The 17,864-nt window shown below is 44.9% G+C and overlaps 1 protein-coding gene across 1 annotated transcript; it reads right to left on the bottom strand.

Moving 5' to 3' along the window:
* Window positions 1-7,461: 7,461 nt before the first annotated feature.
* Window positions 7,462-17,796, bottom strand: LOC106811637 (pericentriolar material 1 protein-like). Its single transcript, XM_014815338.1, has 8 exons — window positions 17,524-17,796; window positions 16,664-16,883; window positions 15,062-15,254; window positions 14,380-14,635; window positions 13,011-13,103; window positions 11,312-11,461; window positions 10,440-10,565; window positions 7,462-7,992 (listed from the first exon to the last, which is right to left on the bottom strand). Exons 1-8 carry the CDS (start codon window positions 17,656-17,658, stop codon window positions 7,462-7,464), a joined length of 1,704 nt encoding a protein of 567 aa, XP_014670824.1. The 5' UTR covers window positions 17,659-17,796.
* Window positions 17,797-17,864: the final 68 nt, after the last annotated feature.

Raw genomic sequence — 17,864 nt, 5'->3', positions numbered from 1 at the left:
TGAAGGCAATAATTTTGATTGCGTGGAGTCAAATATCCATCTACTGTAGTTTGTAATAGGATAAAGGTCATGTGTCAAGGACTAAGGTCAAATGTATGCTAAATAATTTCTCTCTATAAAAAAGCTGTATAATTCAATGCATTTTATAAGTACATTTCATATAATATCAGGTGTTGTCATGAAGTGAAATTAATTAAATTTGACAACCCATTTTAATAGAATATAAAACAACAAATGTTTTGATATGTTATCTTTTTTTTCCCTCTAGGACGATTTATATAACGAGACTAAATATTGTGGAGGACATGCTGAGTGAGTTCAAAGATTGCACATTGGTTGGTGAATCATATAAGTTCCAATTTGCTGGGGAAGATGGTGTAGATGACAACGGAATCATGCGTGATGCACTAACCTCCTTCTGGCAAGATGTGTTTAACAGATACTTTGAAGGGGAAAGAGAGGTCCATCCGTTAAACCACCCAGACCTGACAAGTGAGGATTATGCAACTATGGGGAAAATTTTGTATGTGGGTTATTTGCACCAGCAGTATTTTCCCATTTCTATGTCGAAGCCCTGCATTTTGGCAGCACTGTTTGGGGCCACCAGTGTTAATGACACACTACTGGTGGAAGGGTTTATAGGGTCCTTGGGCAAGGGAGAAGGAGATATCGTAGCCAATGGACTAGAGGTCGACACATTTGACGACGAGTGCGAAGACATTCTACTGGAAATCTTCTCTCGATACGGTGTCAGGCAACTTGTCACTCCAGCAAATGTCAGGAATCTGTGTGTTGGGTGTGCAAGAGTAGCACTGTTGCAAAGGCCACAGTTTGTCTTAAACTCAATGGATCTGGGGAGGCTCAAAGAGTTTGAAGAGTTTCAGTCCCCAGCTGGCGTACTAGATATGTACATTGCCCTGAAACCAACCTGGCAAAAGGTAATTGCGCGACTTAATGCCCTTCCAAATACCGGTGCGCAGCGATCAGTCACAGATTTTTTAAAGCGCGCATTACGGTCAATGGATGATGAGACCTTGGCCAAATTTCTGAGGTTTACGACAGGCAGCGATACAATGATAGTTCCTGCCATAGAAGTGCAGTATGTTGCACTTCATGGACTGGGGAGACGTATTGTTGCCCATACATGTAGTGGAACAATTGATTTGCCCACTAGCTATTTATCCTACAGAGAATTTCGATTGGAACTCATGAATCAGCTCAATTCAGGCTATTGGGATATGGATTTTGCCTGATAAATCATTTTTTGTCGAGCCCCATAGACTCGAAGTGATATCAAGGGATCCAAAGCTTTGCCTGCAAGTTTCTAGGGTTGATAACTTAACGCTTAAAGGCGTAATAGGTCCATTGGTTATGCAATTTTAACGAATACTAGAGTAACTGGCACCTTGTGTAGTTAATAAGTATATTACCTTATAGCCAAACACGTATTATAGTTTGTCCAATATTAATGCTAGTTACTAAGAAATGTCGAATTGAAATCCGTAAATCTGGTAATCTGGCGCCAATGCTAAATTGCTTGCCAAGCAATATAGCCTCGATTTCGGTTCGGTGACGTCACATGTTGCTACGGGTGTGTAGCAGAGAATTGTTTGTCCCGGGATGCTTATAACGACTAATGAGCTAGTAGAATGTATCTCTGGGTGTATTCTCGGTATTGAGGCACAAGTAAATAACCGTGGGTACTAATGAACGGGTGGGTACCCACATGTCTTCAATTTCAAACACANAGTGAGCGGCCTTGTCAGTCTGTGCCCCTTTTTAATCACAAGAGCCGCAGAGCGTCTGGGCTCATCTGAGGTCTGTTGCTACGATTATAAACGTAAAATTTCAGTCGTGCGTATAGTACCACATTTGTTAGGGGGCAGATATGCAGACACGCAGTTGCGTACACATCATTGTTAGGACACGCCCACTATCGCAGATGGAGGGTGGGGGGAGGAGGTGGGGAGGGGTGGGGGAGGGGGAAGGGGGAGGGTGGGGGAAGAGGCTCTAATAGCAAAGCAGTTCACTCCTTTGTTAACAGTCAACAAATCCATGTTTAACCCTCCTCTTGAGGGTCAAAGGTTATCAGACACTTACTCTTCGCACGTCAGTGAAAAGCACATTTCATGGTCCTTTCAATAAAGCCATAAAAATGCTAGGTCACAGCTGAAACAAAAAAGTTTTCCAATCGCTCCGTCAGACCATGTCCTCAGAAAATGTATAAAATCTGCCCTGTGCCCCATTGACCTTTGACCTGTGACCTCCAATTTCGGTACAGTGATGGCTTTTCCTACCATGATGCTATACACCGACTATCACGAGCCTAGGTCGAGCCGTTTAGATTTGTGCCGCAATTCTGCATTTCCTCTATACCTTAAGTTAAGGAGGAAATGTTCCCCCTTCTTTTACACCTCTTGACCTTTGACCTTTGACCCCCCCAGCTTCGACATCCCAACTCGTTTTCGGATTACCCCCCACGTCCCGAATATCGTGACCGTACGTCGAGCCGTTTAGATTTGTGTATATATATACGAGTATATGATGCTTATTTCTGCTCGCGCCAACGAGAGTTGCAACGCTATGGTATGTTATGTCGTTTCGGGTTTTCCGCGTTCCGATCGAAACGCATGCGCAGTGGAAACATGGTGGTTGGCGGTGAAAGTGAATTTAGATTCGGCTCTTGAAATTTACACTGTGCACAATGAACTAAGGTATTAGTTTTAATAACGACGCTTGAAAACTATAAATAAGATAAAGGTTATACTACTAAACAAGGCAGAAATGCTTAGATGATCATTTTATTTGAGATATACGTAATTGTTAGGTAGTTTTTTGTAGAGGTACAAGATTTTCCAATGGATGGATCCCAGGCTGTGTATATTGACGTTAGTCACACAGCGTGGTTGGGTTACCGAGCATGTAGACACCATGCTGAATTTGTAAAAAGACCCCCCTCAAAAAAAAATTCAAAGCCTACCTACCTACCCAAACTTTTCAGCCTGGGTCGGGTGAAGGCAAACAAAGATTTTTTTATTGTGGCCCCAGTGCAGTCACAGGCACTTGAAGCGTTTCAATAAAATATAATGCTAAATAAATACGAAATCTATTTACTACCAAATTCTTAAAGGCATAAGGCGTAACAAAAAAAATTGTTTGTTTCCGGTTACCCAACCGACCCTACCAAATAGGGCGTTGTAGACCTTTTTTGTGGTGTTGAGTTCGGAGGGGGGTTTGGTGTGGTGGTTGGTGTGTGGTGTTGGGTGTGTGGTGGGGTGGAGTCAGGTGGGGGGGGGTGTGTGCGGTTGTGTTGGGGGTGGTGGTTGGTGGGGGGGTTTTTGGTGTTGGAGGGGGGAGGGGGGTTTGTTTTTGGTAGGGTTTTGTTGGTGTTAGTGAGGGAGTAGGGGTTGGGGGTTTGAGGCACGTTGGTGTTGGTTGGGGTTGGTTTGGGGTAAGAGGTGGTTGTGGTTTGGTGGGTTGTCACTCACTTTTATGTATGTTTGTTCAAAAATGGGGGATGTCTCCTGCCCCCTGGATCTGTCCCTTGTTTGTATTAGGTAGGCGTTTTAGTTTTAAATTCTTGTAAACTGCGTGTTTACAATATGTACAGTTATGTACTATGTAGTGGTGTCGAGCCGACCTCAACCCGAGTCCTCGAGTCCGGAGGGCTCGAGTCCGAGTCCGAGTCATTGCACTCTGAGGCCGAGACCAAAGAAACCGGCCTCGAGACCTACAACACTGCACAGCACTAACTACTAGGTGTAGGAACCAGCCTGGGTGGGAACCAGAATATATTAGCTATAACTGAAAAGTAGGAGTGTCAAATGGCTGCTACAGTTGTCTTGGCAGTGCAAGAGCTCATCTTCTAAAAACTCATCTTCAGGGGGCATAGCACTGAATTTCTCTTAAAATTAGTATGCATACCCATTTAAAATGCATTCGGTACAAAGTCTGCATAAATTTTATAGAAAATGAAGCTGCCACACAGAACAGGATCAAGAATTCAAATATTTTGCGATTGGTGAACAACTACAGAAAACATGGCCACAGAAAAGCTCAGCTGGATCCATTGGGATTGCAGATACCCAAGTATGTTTCTTTTTGTTTGAAAGTTTCATGTTGTAAAGATATCTCATCCTGTTGTTATAGTGGTTGTATTAGCACACTTGGTATTTCCCCTAGTTAGCCCTTATATACAGGGTTGATTATACATAGCAATTCCTCTATTATAAACTAGCTATCTATATTCAGGGTTCTCCCCAGGCCTTTATCACATGTTGGGTCCGGTATGCCTTCAGAGCTGAAGCTATTGCCTATTTGACAGCCTTGATTTCCAGCTGTGTTTTCACAGCTTGATGTGTACGTCGCCGAACTGATTGTGTTAACCCTGAATAATAAAGCTTATGATATGTGTAATTGACTCCGCTCCTAGAGCCCTACACCATTCGTCCATAAATTATGTGTCTTTTGATATACCCGATGGGGAACTATGATATTATTATATATACTAGCCGGAGTGAATAATGTCAGAGCTGTCATTATTCACCCCCTGATACTAGTAAGTAGTGGTGCAGTTTAAAGACTTATGCTTTGTACTGTATCTAAGCCGTATTTTTCGTATGTACAGATATTTTCGCCAATTCAGACTTGACGGACAATTTCGCGAGTGGTTAATTTTGCGGTCGGTGAATTATCAATTTGGTATGCATTATTATTCGCGTGTTGTTATTTTTGCGGTCGGGGACGCGTTTGCGAAATTCGCGAAAATTAAGCCACCGCGAAATAGTACTTTATGCTTGTGGTTGCAGACCCGTGTCTGAGCTCAACCTTAGTGTCTATGGCTTGTCCTTGGAGGACAAGCAGCCGTATAACCTGCAGGGCATCATGGACACTGGCAAGGAGAGTGCCACTGTCAGTGAACTCGTTGATATACTGGAGGACATCTACTGTGGTACTCTAGCAATCGAGTTCCAGCACCTACATGTATGTCGTATTTCTTTCTCTCTCTCTCTCTCTCTCTCTCTTGCTCTCTCTCGCTCTCACTCTCCCTCTCTTCCTCTCCCTCTCTCTCCCTCTCCCGCTTTCTCCCTCTCTCTCCCTCTCCCCGCCCTCTTCCTTTGCCTCTCCCCCTCTTTCTCTACGCTCTATGTCATCCTGTCTCTCTCTCTCTCTCTATGCGCTCTATGGGTTCATCCTGCGGAGTGTCTCTCTCGGTCTCTCTCTCTCGGGTCTCAATGGGCTCTCTCTTTTCAATCGTCTCTCATCTCTCTCTGCGTCGATGAGCATCTCTCCTTCTCCTCTCTCTGCTTCCTGCTCTCTTCTCTCGAGTGCTCTCTCTCTACCGGATGGTCGTCTCTCTCTCCTCTACGCTCTAAGTCATCCTCTGTCTCTCTCTCTCTCTCTCTCATGCTCTCTCTTTCTCTCTCTCTCTCTGTCGGTATCTCTCTCAATCTCTCTCTCAGAGATTTGAGATATTGCTATATATATATATTATATATACATACAGTGTTTCCCCTGGCCAAAAAGGTGAGCGAGGCGGGAAATTTTTGGGTGGTTGCGCAATCCGAGAAGTGAGGCAATTGTGAGCAACCAAAAAGCTGATGCGCGCATGCTAGGGGGGTCCGGGCGTTCAAATTTTTTACGAAAAAAAAAGGTGCAATTTGGTGGGGCATTATAAAGCTATTCTGAACACATATGAGACTCTTGAATCACTTTTTTTAAGTTGTCAAAAGAGCAAATAAGCTTCTGGGAAAGGTTTTACTTTCGTTTTTCTGCGACTCCCGCCAGTCCTCGGTACCCCCATGAATAGATCAATGCTGCGCAATATACCGCGAAAGTTACCAAGTGGGCCTAGAATTTGAAGTATATACAGTTTACATTGCTTCTAGATATCTAACTGAAATGAAAAATAGTCCACTTTCTCGCGTATAAGAAAACGTGACGACATTCAGTTAACAGCTTTGATTATTGTGCGTGTCAGGTGTCACTGGTCGTTGCCTTCACATCGAGTCAGATAACCCTGCGACAGTAAGAAGCTATTGTTATGCAGGTCATAAAACACACTGGGTTACGTCTCAATAGCATGCGCCGCAAATCGGATTATCTTAGACTGTCAGAGGTTTTGTATTGTGTGGCGAAATCATGGCGTTGAGGGAGTTCATTGCCCGTCGGGGGCTGCTAGTCTAGATATGTTTTGGAACATGGCGAGATAAGACGGCGCGTCCCCCGATTACGTTCAGGGAACGGAGTGTATTAGAATGCGCATCGCCATTTACAATAACTCGCCTAAACGCCATTGTGATATACCCCCGATATACCGTAGTATTCAGTACCAGGTAAGTTAATCATGCAGGGGAAAAAGTGCTGGTCAGGAGTGACGCGACCAGTTTCGTAGAGACTGGTGGCTGACAGCAAAAAACTTCGCGTGGCCTCGGCGGCTACTGGGCTGCGGCACTAATTTGCGAACTGCTGTCATGAAAGTGTAGTTACTTGATGGAAGAACAGTGATTTTTCGTCAAGCGAGGCGGTGTTTTTGATTAAATTTTGGAGTGAGAGTCGTTGGAGGCTGTGCCCGTTGTTCAAAGTTCAATTTCCTGCCCCTGATGTCTCTTGTCTGATCTCTATATCGGAAATGTATTGGTGGGTTATGCATCATCAAATTCACGTTTCAACCAACATTGTAAGCCGGTTATGTCTATATATTTTTCTATAATAGAATGAAGTGGAACGCTCATGGTTGGAAGAAGAGTACGAAAGTGTCCCCCAGTCAAAGATCAGCGATGACAAAAGAAAACAGATATGTGAGCTGATGTTAAAATCTCATGTAAGCCTGCATGCTTTAATAATAATAATAATAAATAATTTAATGCCAGATTTATATAAATCTATAAACAAATGTATGTGACGTTCTTTGCTTGTTTTGTAAATCAGACATAGCGTGCTCCAGTCTTCATACACGAGAGGNTTGCACCTCACTCGCGTGACGACACCCACCACTTGCACCTCACTCGCGTGACGACACCCACCACTTGCACCTCACTCGCGTGACGACACCCACCACTTGCACCTTACTCGTGTGGCGACACCTCACTTGCACCTACGTAGCTCAATGCCCCTCCCCCCACACACACTGCACTAGACCACGCCCCCACACTGCACTCTGCCACACTCCACACTGCACCTCTGCCACACTCCATACTGCACTCTCCCACGCCCCACACTGCACTCTGCCACGCCCCATATTGCACTCTCCCACGCCCCACACTGCACTCTGCCACGCCCCGCACTGCACTCTGCCACGCCCCACACTGCTCTCTGCCACACCCCACACTGCTCTCTGCCACACTCCACACTGCACTTTGCCATGCCCCACACTACACTCTCCCATGCCCCGCACTGCTCTCTGCCACACCCCACACTGCTCTCTGCCACACTCCACACTGCACTTTGCCATGCCCCACACTACACTCTCCCATGCCCCGCACTGCACTCTGCCACACCCCACACTGCACTCTGCCACGCCCCGCACTGCACTCTCCCACGCCCCGCACTGCACTCTCCCACGCCCCACACTGCACTCTCCCACGCCCCGCACTGCACTCTCCCACGCCCCGCACTGCACTCTGCCACGCCCCGCACTGCACCTCTGCCACGCTCCACACTGCACTCTGCCACGCCCCACACTGCACTCTCCCACGCCCCACACTCGCGTGGCGACACCCACCTCTTGCCACCAAACTTTGCGAGTAGGTCGCCAAGACTCGCTCCTAACTGCCGCTGGAAGAACCCGCCGTCGTCTTCGTCGTCGCGCAGTGGGCCCCCCACGCGGTCGTCGAGGCGGCGGCGCGCGGCCTGCAGCGTGTGCAGGCGCAGGCTACACAGCAGCTCTGGCGTGCACGCGTCGTCCATGTGCTCGCGCAGCAGCGGCACCACCTCCGACATGATGCCCGCGAGAAGCTCGGCCAGCTGGTCGTGGTCGGCCCACGGCAGTGCCTAGAGTGTAAGCGTAGCATCAAGTTACATGTATATACGTCAGACGGTACCGCAGGCCTAGAGTGTAAGCGTAGCATCATGTTACGTGTATACATCACACGATACAGACGGCAGCGCCTAGAGTGTAAGCATCAAGTTACGTGTATACATCACACGATACAGACGACACTGCGGTCCTAGAGTGTAAGCATCACGTTACGTGTATACATCACACGATACAGACGACACTGCGGTCCTAGAGTGTAAGCATCACGTTACGTGTATACATCACACGATACAGACGGCACTGCAGTCCTAGAGTGTAAGCATCACGTTACGTGTGTACATCACACGATACAGACGGCACTGCGGTCCTAGAGTGTAAGCATCACGTTATGTGTATACATCACACGATACAGATGACACTGCAGTCCTAGAGTGTAAGCATCACGTTACGTGTATACATCACACGATAAAGACGGCAGCGCCTAGAGTGTAAACATCACGTTACGTGTATACATCACACAATACAGACGACACCGCGGGCCTAGAGTGTAAGCCTCACGTTACGTGTATACATCACACGATACAGACGACACCGCGGGCCTAGAGTGTAAGCATCACGTTACGTGTATACAACACACGATACAGACGACACCGCGGGCCTAGAGTGTAAGCATCACGTTACGTGTATACATCACACGATACAGACGACACCGCGGGCCTAGAGTGTAAGCATCACGTTACGTGTATACATCACACGATACAGACGACACCGCGAGCCTAGAGTGTAAACATCACGTTACGTGTATACATCACACAATACAGACGACACCGCGGGCCTAGAGTGTAAGCATCACGTTACGTGTATACATCACACGATAAAGACGGCAGCGCCTAGAGTGTAAGCATCACGTTACGTGTATACATCACACGATACAGACGGTACTGCGTTCCTAGAGTGTATACATCACGTTATGTGCAGTGTTTGCCACTGAGCAGAAAAAGCTGTAGGCCTGCAGGGCCTATAGCTTCTAAAAGCTGCAGGCCCGCCAGCAAAGCTATAGGCCCGCCAATTTTGGAGCAAATTACAGTAATAAAACAGCATATCATGTTCTTCCTTATGTTTTTAGTCATTATCAATGTCCATAATCATAATCCCTCTGTTTTTCCTTCCTCTCGTCGGATGACTGTTTATGCTTCGTTGCCGGGGGCTCACCAAGGAAACACCACATCGTTATTATATGTAGCTCCTTGGTAACTACGACTTTCCACTTTGACAGCAGAGAGACAGACTGGTAGTCTGGTACACATCAGGGACTTCTATGGGGGTCTGGGGGCCAGAACATTTTTGAAAATTATAAGCTCTGAGATGCAATCTAGAGCCATTTCAGGGCAATTCTAGCAACACTTTTTGGTGGAAAAAGAAAAAATTATGTAAAATTTACCTACTGTAAAATTTTGATGGGCACTGGGAATTCCGTCTGTGTTGAGTGTGTCCGAAGTAAATGTATTTTGTAGACATACAAGCTCTTACGTAGGGAAGCTTTTATTTAGCTACACCCTGATTAAATGTATATAGTTTTTCCAAACGTTAAAAACAATATGACACGGTTAAACCTGAGTGGTGCGAAGAGGCTGTACTGCTGTTTGCCTGACTAGTAAGTAATACGCCGTGCTTTGCAGATACAGTGACTTAATTATGACATGTGTGTTAAAACTTGAGACAATTATTATTATTTACTGTATAATTCAACATGATATATTATCTAAATCTTCTTTAATATTATTTTAAAACAGTATACTGATCGTTTGTAATAACGACCAGTGATACTTTATTGTTTACATCCAAACGTGAAATGCGCGGGGATGTGAAAATTACTCCACAACCTAGCGCACGTGAACAGTGAGCGTGCTGCACGACCCGTGCACGTAAATAAACCCTGGCCAACACAATGTAGGGTTCACTACAACTGGCCAAAAGTAAGCTCCACCCACTTCTTATCGATTTTTGGTATGCCAACGCTGCTACTGGATGCAGGAACCTGCTGCTAACCTGTGCGTCCGAACATCCCACGCACGTTTCTTTGAATGCCAACTAAAGTTGATTGCAGTGGGCGAACGCATTGTATACATGTATGTCACGGTTTATCACGGATTAGTTTTCAAATAAATACAGCTAGAAGTTAATATGCATGAACAGATTTCTACAGGTAACAGTTTCTTAGTGTTTCGAATTTTCGGTGGTCAAATAGCTGTAGGATCAGCGGGCCTGTTGCATCAAGAAGCTGTAGGCCCGGCATCGAAACTGTCGGCGGCGGGCCGACGGGCCGACGTGAATTTCGAACACTGGTTATGTGTATACATCACACGATACAGATGGCAGCGCCTAGAGTGTAAGCATCACGTTACGTGTATACACCACACGATACATCACGCGATACCTTGCCCATTCCATTTTCCCGTACCTGTTCACGAGCCTCGCTGTCGTCTCCATGAGCCTCGGCTCCCTTGCTGCCTCGCTTCCTGTCAGAGAGATTCAACTGCCGAATCTTGTTGCGCAGGCTCTCGTACTCTCGCATCTTCAGCATCGCCTGTGGAGGACATGTTGATTAGCAGGTGTTATGTTACACTAGTATTACTTCTCTCTCGCCATCTCTATCTCTCCTCTCTTTCCTCGCTCCATCTCTAGGGACAGTGATTTTCCGTTTCAAAAAATTTCCGTTTGGGAAATTCATGAATTCTGTTCCAAAGTAAAGAAAAAATGGAAATTCCGTTTTGCCATGGAGATTGTACACACCAAAAATGCAAAATTCCGTTTACATATATTTGCATGAAAAAAAGCATTTGGTACAACCTTTGAAACCGAAACCGGCACCGAAACACAGGGCTACCAAAAGTCGTAATTGTAAGTCATTTCGCTCTGAAACTTGTCTGAATGTAAACCATATCATTGCCAATGCTATTGTCGACTGTTTTTGTGTGATTTTATTAAAATTTTCCTTCCAAATTACGTTTTCCGCGTTTTTCCGTTTGAAAACATCTTTTCCGTTTCCATTGGCCGTTTCCGTGTTTTCCGTCCGTTTCCCGCGATCGCAGAAAATCACTGTCCCTACATCTCTCTCTCCCCTCTCTTTCCTCCCTCTTACTCTCCCTCTCTCTCCTCTCTCTTTGCATCCTTGCTCTCCCTCTCCCACCTTCTCTCTCTCTCTCTCTCTCGCAGTCTCTTCGCTTCCTCTTCCTCTCGCTTTCTCGCTCCCTGCCTCTCTCCATCTCTCTTTCTCTGTCTAGGACCATTCTTCTTGTTTTCCACCCCACCGAACTCTCTTCACCCTCTCACCTGGTCAAGATGAATGACCGTGTCACCCAGAGAATCGCTGGCAAAGGGGTCTATACTGCCGGAGCACGGCGTAGACATGGAGTCTCCAAGCTCGCCTGACGTGTCCTCCTGCCTATCAGCAGCGTCTCCGCACGCTTGATCCGCACGTGTCTGCAGAAGGACACACGGTGATGAGACACAGGACTAGCCACAATGCTGCGCAGCTATTGTACGTATTAGCAAGTTACACCACTGCTAGCCACATAGTTAACAGCAATTATAGAATAATTGCCATGATATATGATATTAACATATATTAATACTATTAATTTATAATTAACCGAATTAGGTTAAAATGATAAGAAAACAAATGTTCATGCGTGTTCAATAACAAAAAAAATTCACAAACACACACATTCAAACCGATTCAAAAGCCATGTATTTAGATGCAATATAAAATTATTAGGGGTGTAACGATTTAGCGATAGGTGAATCGTGAAACAGCGGCCCAAGGTATGATCATTGATATGCAATGTCTAGATCGCGATACAAACGATACAGCTGTTAAACAGTAAATTAGGCAAGCTAAACTATTTAATAAAGCACATGTAATTCCTTTTAAATTGAATTTATTCTTTTATTTCATGAACTCCCTCTCAGTATGAGGTAAATATCCTCGCCCGTCGTAGAAATCTGGGACAATATATGTGGGGTATTGTTGCCAAAATTGTTATCGCAAAACAATCAAGAGAGCTGATTGACTGGTGTGTTTCCTTACTGCGCACGTACTGTAGCACTCACTGTGTATGGCGTGCATGTGAAAGAGTTGTCAATTACAGCTCAGTCTGGAGCACATTCAGAACGTCTCGATATGTTTACTATATATTTCTTATATATAGTAAAGATTTCGAAACTCACTGTTGTTTTATGACAATTTAAATTTGTAGGTCGAAACAGTATATATATATATATATATATAGTGTTATACTAGCATACCATACTCAACATTCTAGTGCATTTTATCCCTATCCTTTTAATTATAAATTTACAAATAAACAATAATAAAAAAACATTATTAATTCGTACATGATATGACAAACTGATCATAGCATGTAATTTACAATACTGAATAGCTCTCTTTCTGTTTGTGTATCGCAATATGTATCGAGATGCGTATCGTATCGTGACTCTAGTGCAGGGTGCGAAATTAATGGGAGTCCGGGGTCAAATACTCCCTGATTTGACATATGCAGGAGTCCATGTGACTCTCTGAAAATTCTGCCATACTAACTAGTTCGTTCCGGAGCACGGCCTCGCGTCTTTTTTTAGGTCATGTGCAAAGAAAATTTGGCAGACGTGCAATTGCATGAATCTTAAAAATAAGCACATGCGTTATTGTTAATATTTTTAATTTTGAACCTCAGACTGCGGACTCCATGATTTTGCTGCAGACTCCCTCTTTTTGAGGGTACGGAGTCTGTTGGACTCTCTTGTTCAAAAGTTAATTTCTACCCCTGCTAGTGTATCGTTACACCTCTTAAAATTACTGCACACACAAAGCTGGCCTCGGCATATTAAACGACTTTGTCGCATGAGCAATGCTGGCCACAACCTGGCAGCAACCGATTCCCGCACACCACAGCGGAATCCGCACACAAACGCAAAGACAATGATTGCCGCTGCACCTGCAGCAACGGACGATAAAGACAGCAGAACTTACGAGAGAAAAGCTCGCTTCGGGGTGACACGTGTACGAGTCGTCGTCATGCCGACGCGCATAGCCAGCCTCACTCCGCAGTAACCAATCGGGCTTCTGCGGTCAATGCAAAGACCAACAGCGAGTTAGACAACAAGAGCAATTCTGCACAAGACAAATTCTCACACTGTAATGCGAGTCGTGGCTAGCGTGGCAAACATTTAAAACAAGAGAACAAATGCCATACACCATTTGTAAATGTATCGTTTTGTTTTATCATCGGTAGATAATTAATGATTTTGACGTGTTTCTCAAGAAAAACACATTTTATTCATTATTATCAAATATAATATCACTATAATTGTAATTCGTAGTGTAAATGTGTTATTTTCAACTTAATATTAAAGTTACGAGAGGGACTGGGCTCTCGTAATGTTAAGAGAATATTTTTGAGGATTTTTCATTCTCGTAACGTTGCGATATTTCTGTCAACGGTTACGAGTGGAAGTTAATGTTAGGACTAATGTTAAGACTAATTTTGTTTCTGACAACGGGCCCCCAAATATTTTTTTTTATTAATTTTGAAGTCTTCCCCACAAAAAAATTTAAAAAAAAATTTTGGATCCAGATCTGGATCCGGATCACCACCAAAATTTGGTCGTGACCAACACGCATGTATTGGTTGTTGGCCCAACTCCAACCTGTCCAAAAAAATTCATTAAAATCAATCCGTAACCTTTTGAGATATCCTGTTGACACGCAACCCAACAAACAAACTAACAGGGGCGAAAATATGCAACCTCGACACTAGGTAATTAACCTATATTAGCATAGCCGTTACATGTCTGGATCCACCAATCTTTGGTTGCAGCCACGGCGGCGTCCTAGCCACTTACTCGCACATATGTGAATAAAAACCCGAGCTGCCTATCTTTACCGCAAAAAGGCCTTAACTTAAGACCACTAAGATATGCCTTGTCTCTACCAACTTTCCCCCAAACAACCGGCACTGACATCAACTCCCTTGATCACCTTTCTACTTCAGTGTTTTTTCTCGGGGTTTTTACAGGGAGGTTGTCTTTGAGTGGAACCGAATTCTAAAACCTAGGTGGAGTGCCTGCCTAACCAGGGCACGTGTAATTTTTGTTGTTAGGTATTTTGGGCCTTATAGGCTATGCAATTTTTGAGCTTATTATTATGGTCCATTACTACATTTATTATTAGGCCTTATTCTTATTTTGAGGAGTCAGTTCAAATGTAATAAGAATTGCCTTAAATATAGAAAACCTACATATCCTATTTTTCCCTGAAAATACTGTTTTTTAAACAATACGATCTGAGAAGCATGGAAGTAGGTCTTTCCCACACACTAAAAACAACCCCGTCCACTCACCAGCTCGTTTTTGATCTTGTCGCGACCGCTGCCCGCGCTGCCGCCGTCCTCCTGCAGGTAGCGCGCGACGAGGTTTCGCAGCTCGTAGAGCGCCCTCTCGCGGAGGTAGTCGGTACCGAGCATCTGCAGCTCGCGGAACAGTTCGACGAGGAAGCGTGGCCGCGACTCGTTCTGCGAGATGAGCATCGCAACCTCGGCGTAGATCGACTCCTTCAGCGAGTCGAACAGCGACTGGTTGCTCGGCGCGTCCGACTCTCTGTCGGCAATAATCATTAATCAATAATCAATAATCAATAATCAATTTTCAATACGTGATAAAAACATGCAGCGTCATTTCAAATAGATGAGTTGAACAGCCACTGTTTGCTCGTCGCGGCCGGCTCTCTACCAGCGGAAATATTAATAATCAATTATCACGAAATCAATTTTCAAAACATAAAAAAAACACGCCATTTTAAATAACGAGATTTTCAAACAGTGACTGGTTGCTTGGTGAGTCTGACTCTGAAGAAGACCATTAAATGAGACCGGTGGGGTGAAATCAAGGTGACTTACATGCACTGCAACTTATAATTTAAATGTTCTGCAACTACAAGTTAAATGTTCTACATAAATGTTCTGCAACTTACAAGTTGCTGTGCAACTTATCACTTGAGGTAAATTATAACTGCAACTAACTTACATGTCGCTGTTGATCCTCTCTACATTGCCAGCATCCTCTCTCTGACTAGACATTGCACTCGCAGCACTCGCAGAGTCCAGGAATGTTGTTCCACAGATGCCACTGCTCAGCCCAGGTCTGTGCTGCTGCATCACAAAGCTCTCCGCTGCAGCCGCAGACGATTGCATCGGCGCAGGATATGCGAGACCGTAAGCTAATGGAGCAAACACAGACTCGCGTGAGATTCTGCCATTACCTAACTCCCTAATAACATTAACTAACTCATTAACCAACTCGGTCATTAGCAGAGTGACGTTCAATATTTATCGTACATAGAAAACCCCCAAAATCAATATTAGTGGGAGAACAACAAGACGATTAGCGATTAATACCTGGCCTAGTGTGTGTTATAGTATTTTATAAGAATTTGGAAACCACACATTACTTGTACTATGGTAACCAATAAATACATTTACAATAAAGGTTAACAAGATCAGTGGGGAAAACAAAAAAACCGATCCTCGACTAATATCTTACTCCCGTGTTTGTTACAATATTATTTAACATTTTGGAAAAACACAAAAAAAATACTTAAGCCACTTTAAGAGAAAATACTTTTACTTCACTTGTTACTTTTTGGCACTTGTCGCATCCATACTGCTCGGCACTAACTTTACATCTCAATGCGATTGAGTTATAAGCTTTTAAACCCACACAGGGTGGGCCAGGGTGGTGCAGTGGGCACTGCATCCCGTAGAGGCGGTTCAGGCCTCCACTACACACATACAGGGTCTCCAACCTTGTGAACTCCAAATGCGGAATGAAATTGATGGACGGGGGGGGGGGGCGAAATTAACATTGGCTGCCGCAGGCAGGCCCGCGTGCCGTAGGCATGCCAGTGCTAGGGGGGTCTGGGGGCATGCCCCCCCAGAAAATTTTGAAATATTTAAGCCATTTTCCTGCAATCTGAGTCATACTGTGGGCCATATTCTCATGTCTGATGAAAACTATCTCAACCCTAGACTCAACCCTACAAGTTATTTTTCAAAACCCAATCCACCACACCTCATTTTTAATAATACGTGTATTTAGTATCCAAATGAAATCTAACATGAACTGGTATTTTCAGAACTCGAAGAGGAAATGGCTCCATTAAAATATAGGATTAAATATTTATTTAACAGACAAACTACGCGACACCTTGTAGACAGCGCCTGTCTGACTAGGCTGTTCCATTTACCGTAGACATGCCAGATACAAAATGCATACAGAAACACATTATAACACTGAGCGATGGTAGGGGGGGTGCAAAACTAAGGTAATGGCAGAGTGTTCATTTCCAAGAAACGACTCGCGCGGTGACGGCTATTAATAACTTGCTGCATCTCTGAGTACTGCACCAGCGCGTGGCCAGTGCCAGGCACCGGCTCAAAAAAATACAATGTGTCCAAGCGAACAATGCGAACAATCAGTGCAAATTTTATACAGTGCAACTGAAATGCGGAATATAACCTTGCCGCTGCGGAATGCGGAGGTTAAGCCTAGAAATCGTAATGATTCCGCAGAATGCGGAATGGTTGGAGACCCTGCACATACACAGAAACTGCAAGGGTATGTACTCACACAAGTTGGCCTTGCTAGAAGTGTCGGATGCTGCTTCCGAATCCTCCACCCTCCGCCGCTTCTTGTTCCGTATCACCGCGTCAAGATTCAGCTTCGGGATTGTCTCGGCGGCGGCAACGCGGGTGGGGGCGCCACCGTCGTCCACCTGCCGGGACACGCCGGGCATAGCGGCATTGTCATAAAGCGACGACTCTGCGGATGCCGTGTCTGACGGCTCCACCTGGTGGCAGAAATCGGTCATAATTTCACAATCCAGCAAAATGACCTATTATTTAGATATCGCTAAATTACGTAAATTTATGTAAAATACTAGATACAGTCAAATTAAACAAGTGTTAGCTGATATGTCTACAGAATGGATGTACCTGCCTATGAAGAATGCCTATGAAGTTTTTCTCAAACTGCAATTATACAGTCACAACACTTCTACAACACAGCCACCAATCTGTTAAGCGCACTTTTACCATTTCCGTTCAACTGAGGCTTTTAAAATGTAGCGGGAGCATGCAACACTTACAATTACACCTAAACAACGATTCATAGAGATATGTTACAACATTACTGCTGCATTGGTTGCGTGTCTTCCAGATTTATTATCTACAAACATGCTCAACACAAGCCAGGATTGAAGTGAATCACGAGCCGCAGACACTTCACTTTGTTTTACATTCTCAATTATTTTTCATGGCACGTGGTTATTAGGAGTTTCGATCACAAGCTGTTTTTCAGAAGAGATGATCAACTACTTGTCTTCATAATTGATTAATCAATTGATCAACAATCATCAATCAATCACTCAATAAATAAATAAATAAATCGGTAAAAACCATAGAAAATAACTCAACTGACAATCCACTAACCTTGATGTTCGAGTTCCACGCGAAGCTCGGAGGATGAGGATGAGGATGCTGCTGCTGCTGCTGCTGCTGCTGCTGCTGCTGCTGCTGCTTCGCTCTCGCGCTCTCGCGCACAGTGAACGTGTTGTTGCGCACCATGTGCGCGGGCGGCGCTGGCGCCGGTGGTCGCCGTGACGATGACGACGACAACGAGCGCTCCGTGTTCTCCGTGTGCCGTGTCAGCGGCCGCTGCAGGTCGTTGTGGATGCTGCGCTCGTTGATGAGACGCGGCGTCGCGCGCCGCCGCTCGCCCTCGCCGCGCGCCACTGTGAACGTGTCGCTGCGGCCGAGCCGCGCCGCCGACA

This window comes from Priapulus caudatus, unplaced genomic scaffold (assembly GCF_000485595.1).
Source record: "Priapulus caudatus unplaced genomic scaffold, Priapulus_caudatus-5.0.1 Scaffold559, whole genome shotgun sequence".
Classification (NCBI taxonomy): Eukaryota; Metazoa; Priapulida; class Priapulimorpha; order Priapulimorphida; family Priapulidae; genus Priapulus; species Priapulus caudatus.
The sequence above is the reverse complement of the archived record's forward strand: the minus strand, read 5'-3'. Positions and strand labels throughout refer to the sequence as shown.

Excerpts from the sequence above, each read along its gene's own strand:
- LOC106811637 (XM_014815338.1), bottom strand. The coding sequence starts at position 17,658 with ATGGTGCGCAACAACACGTTCACTGTGCGCGAGAGCGCGAGAGCGAAG. Across the intron at positions 13,104-14,379 it reads ACAAGATCAAAAACGAGCTG|AAGCCCGATTGGTTACTGCG; the intron begins GTGAGTGGACGG and ends CATTGACCGCAG. Across the intron at positions 10,566-11,311 it reads CGGTCATTCATCTTGACCAG|GCGATGCTGAAGATGCGAGA; the intron begins GTGAGAGGGTGA and ends TGTCCTCCACAG.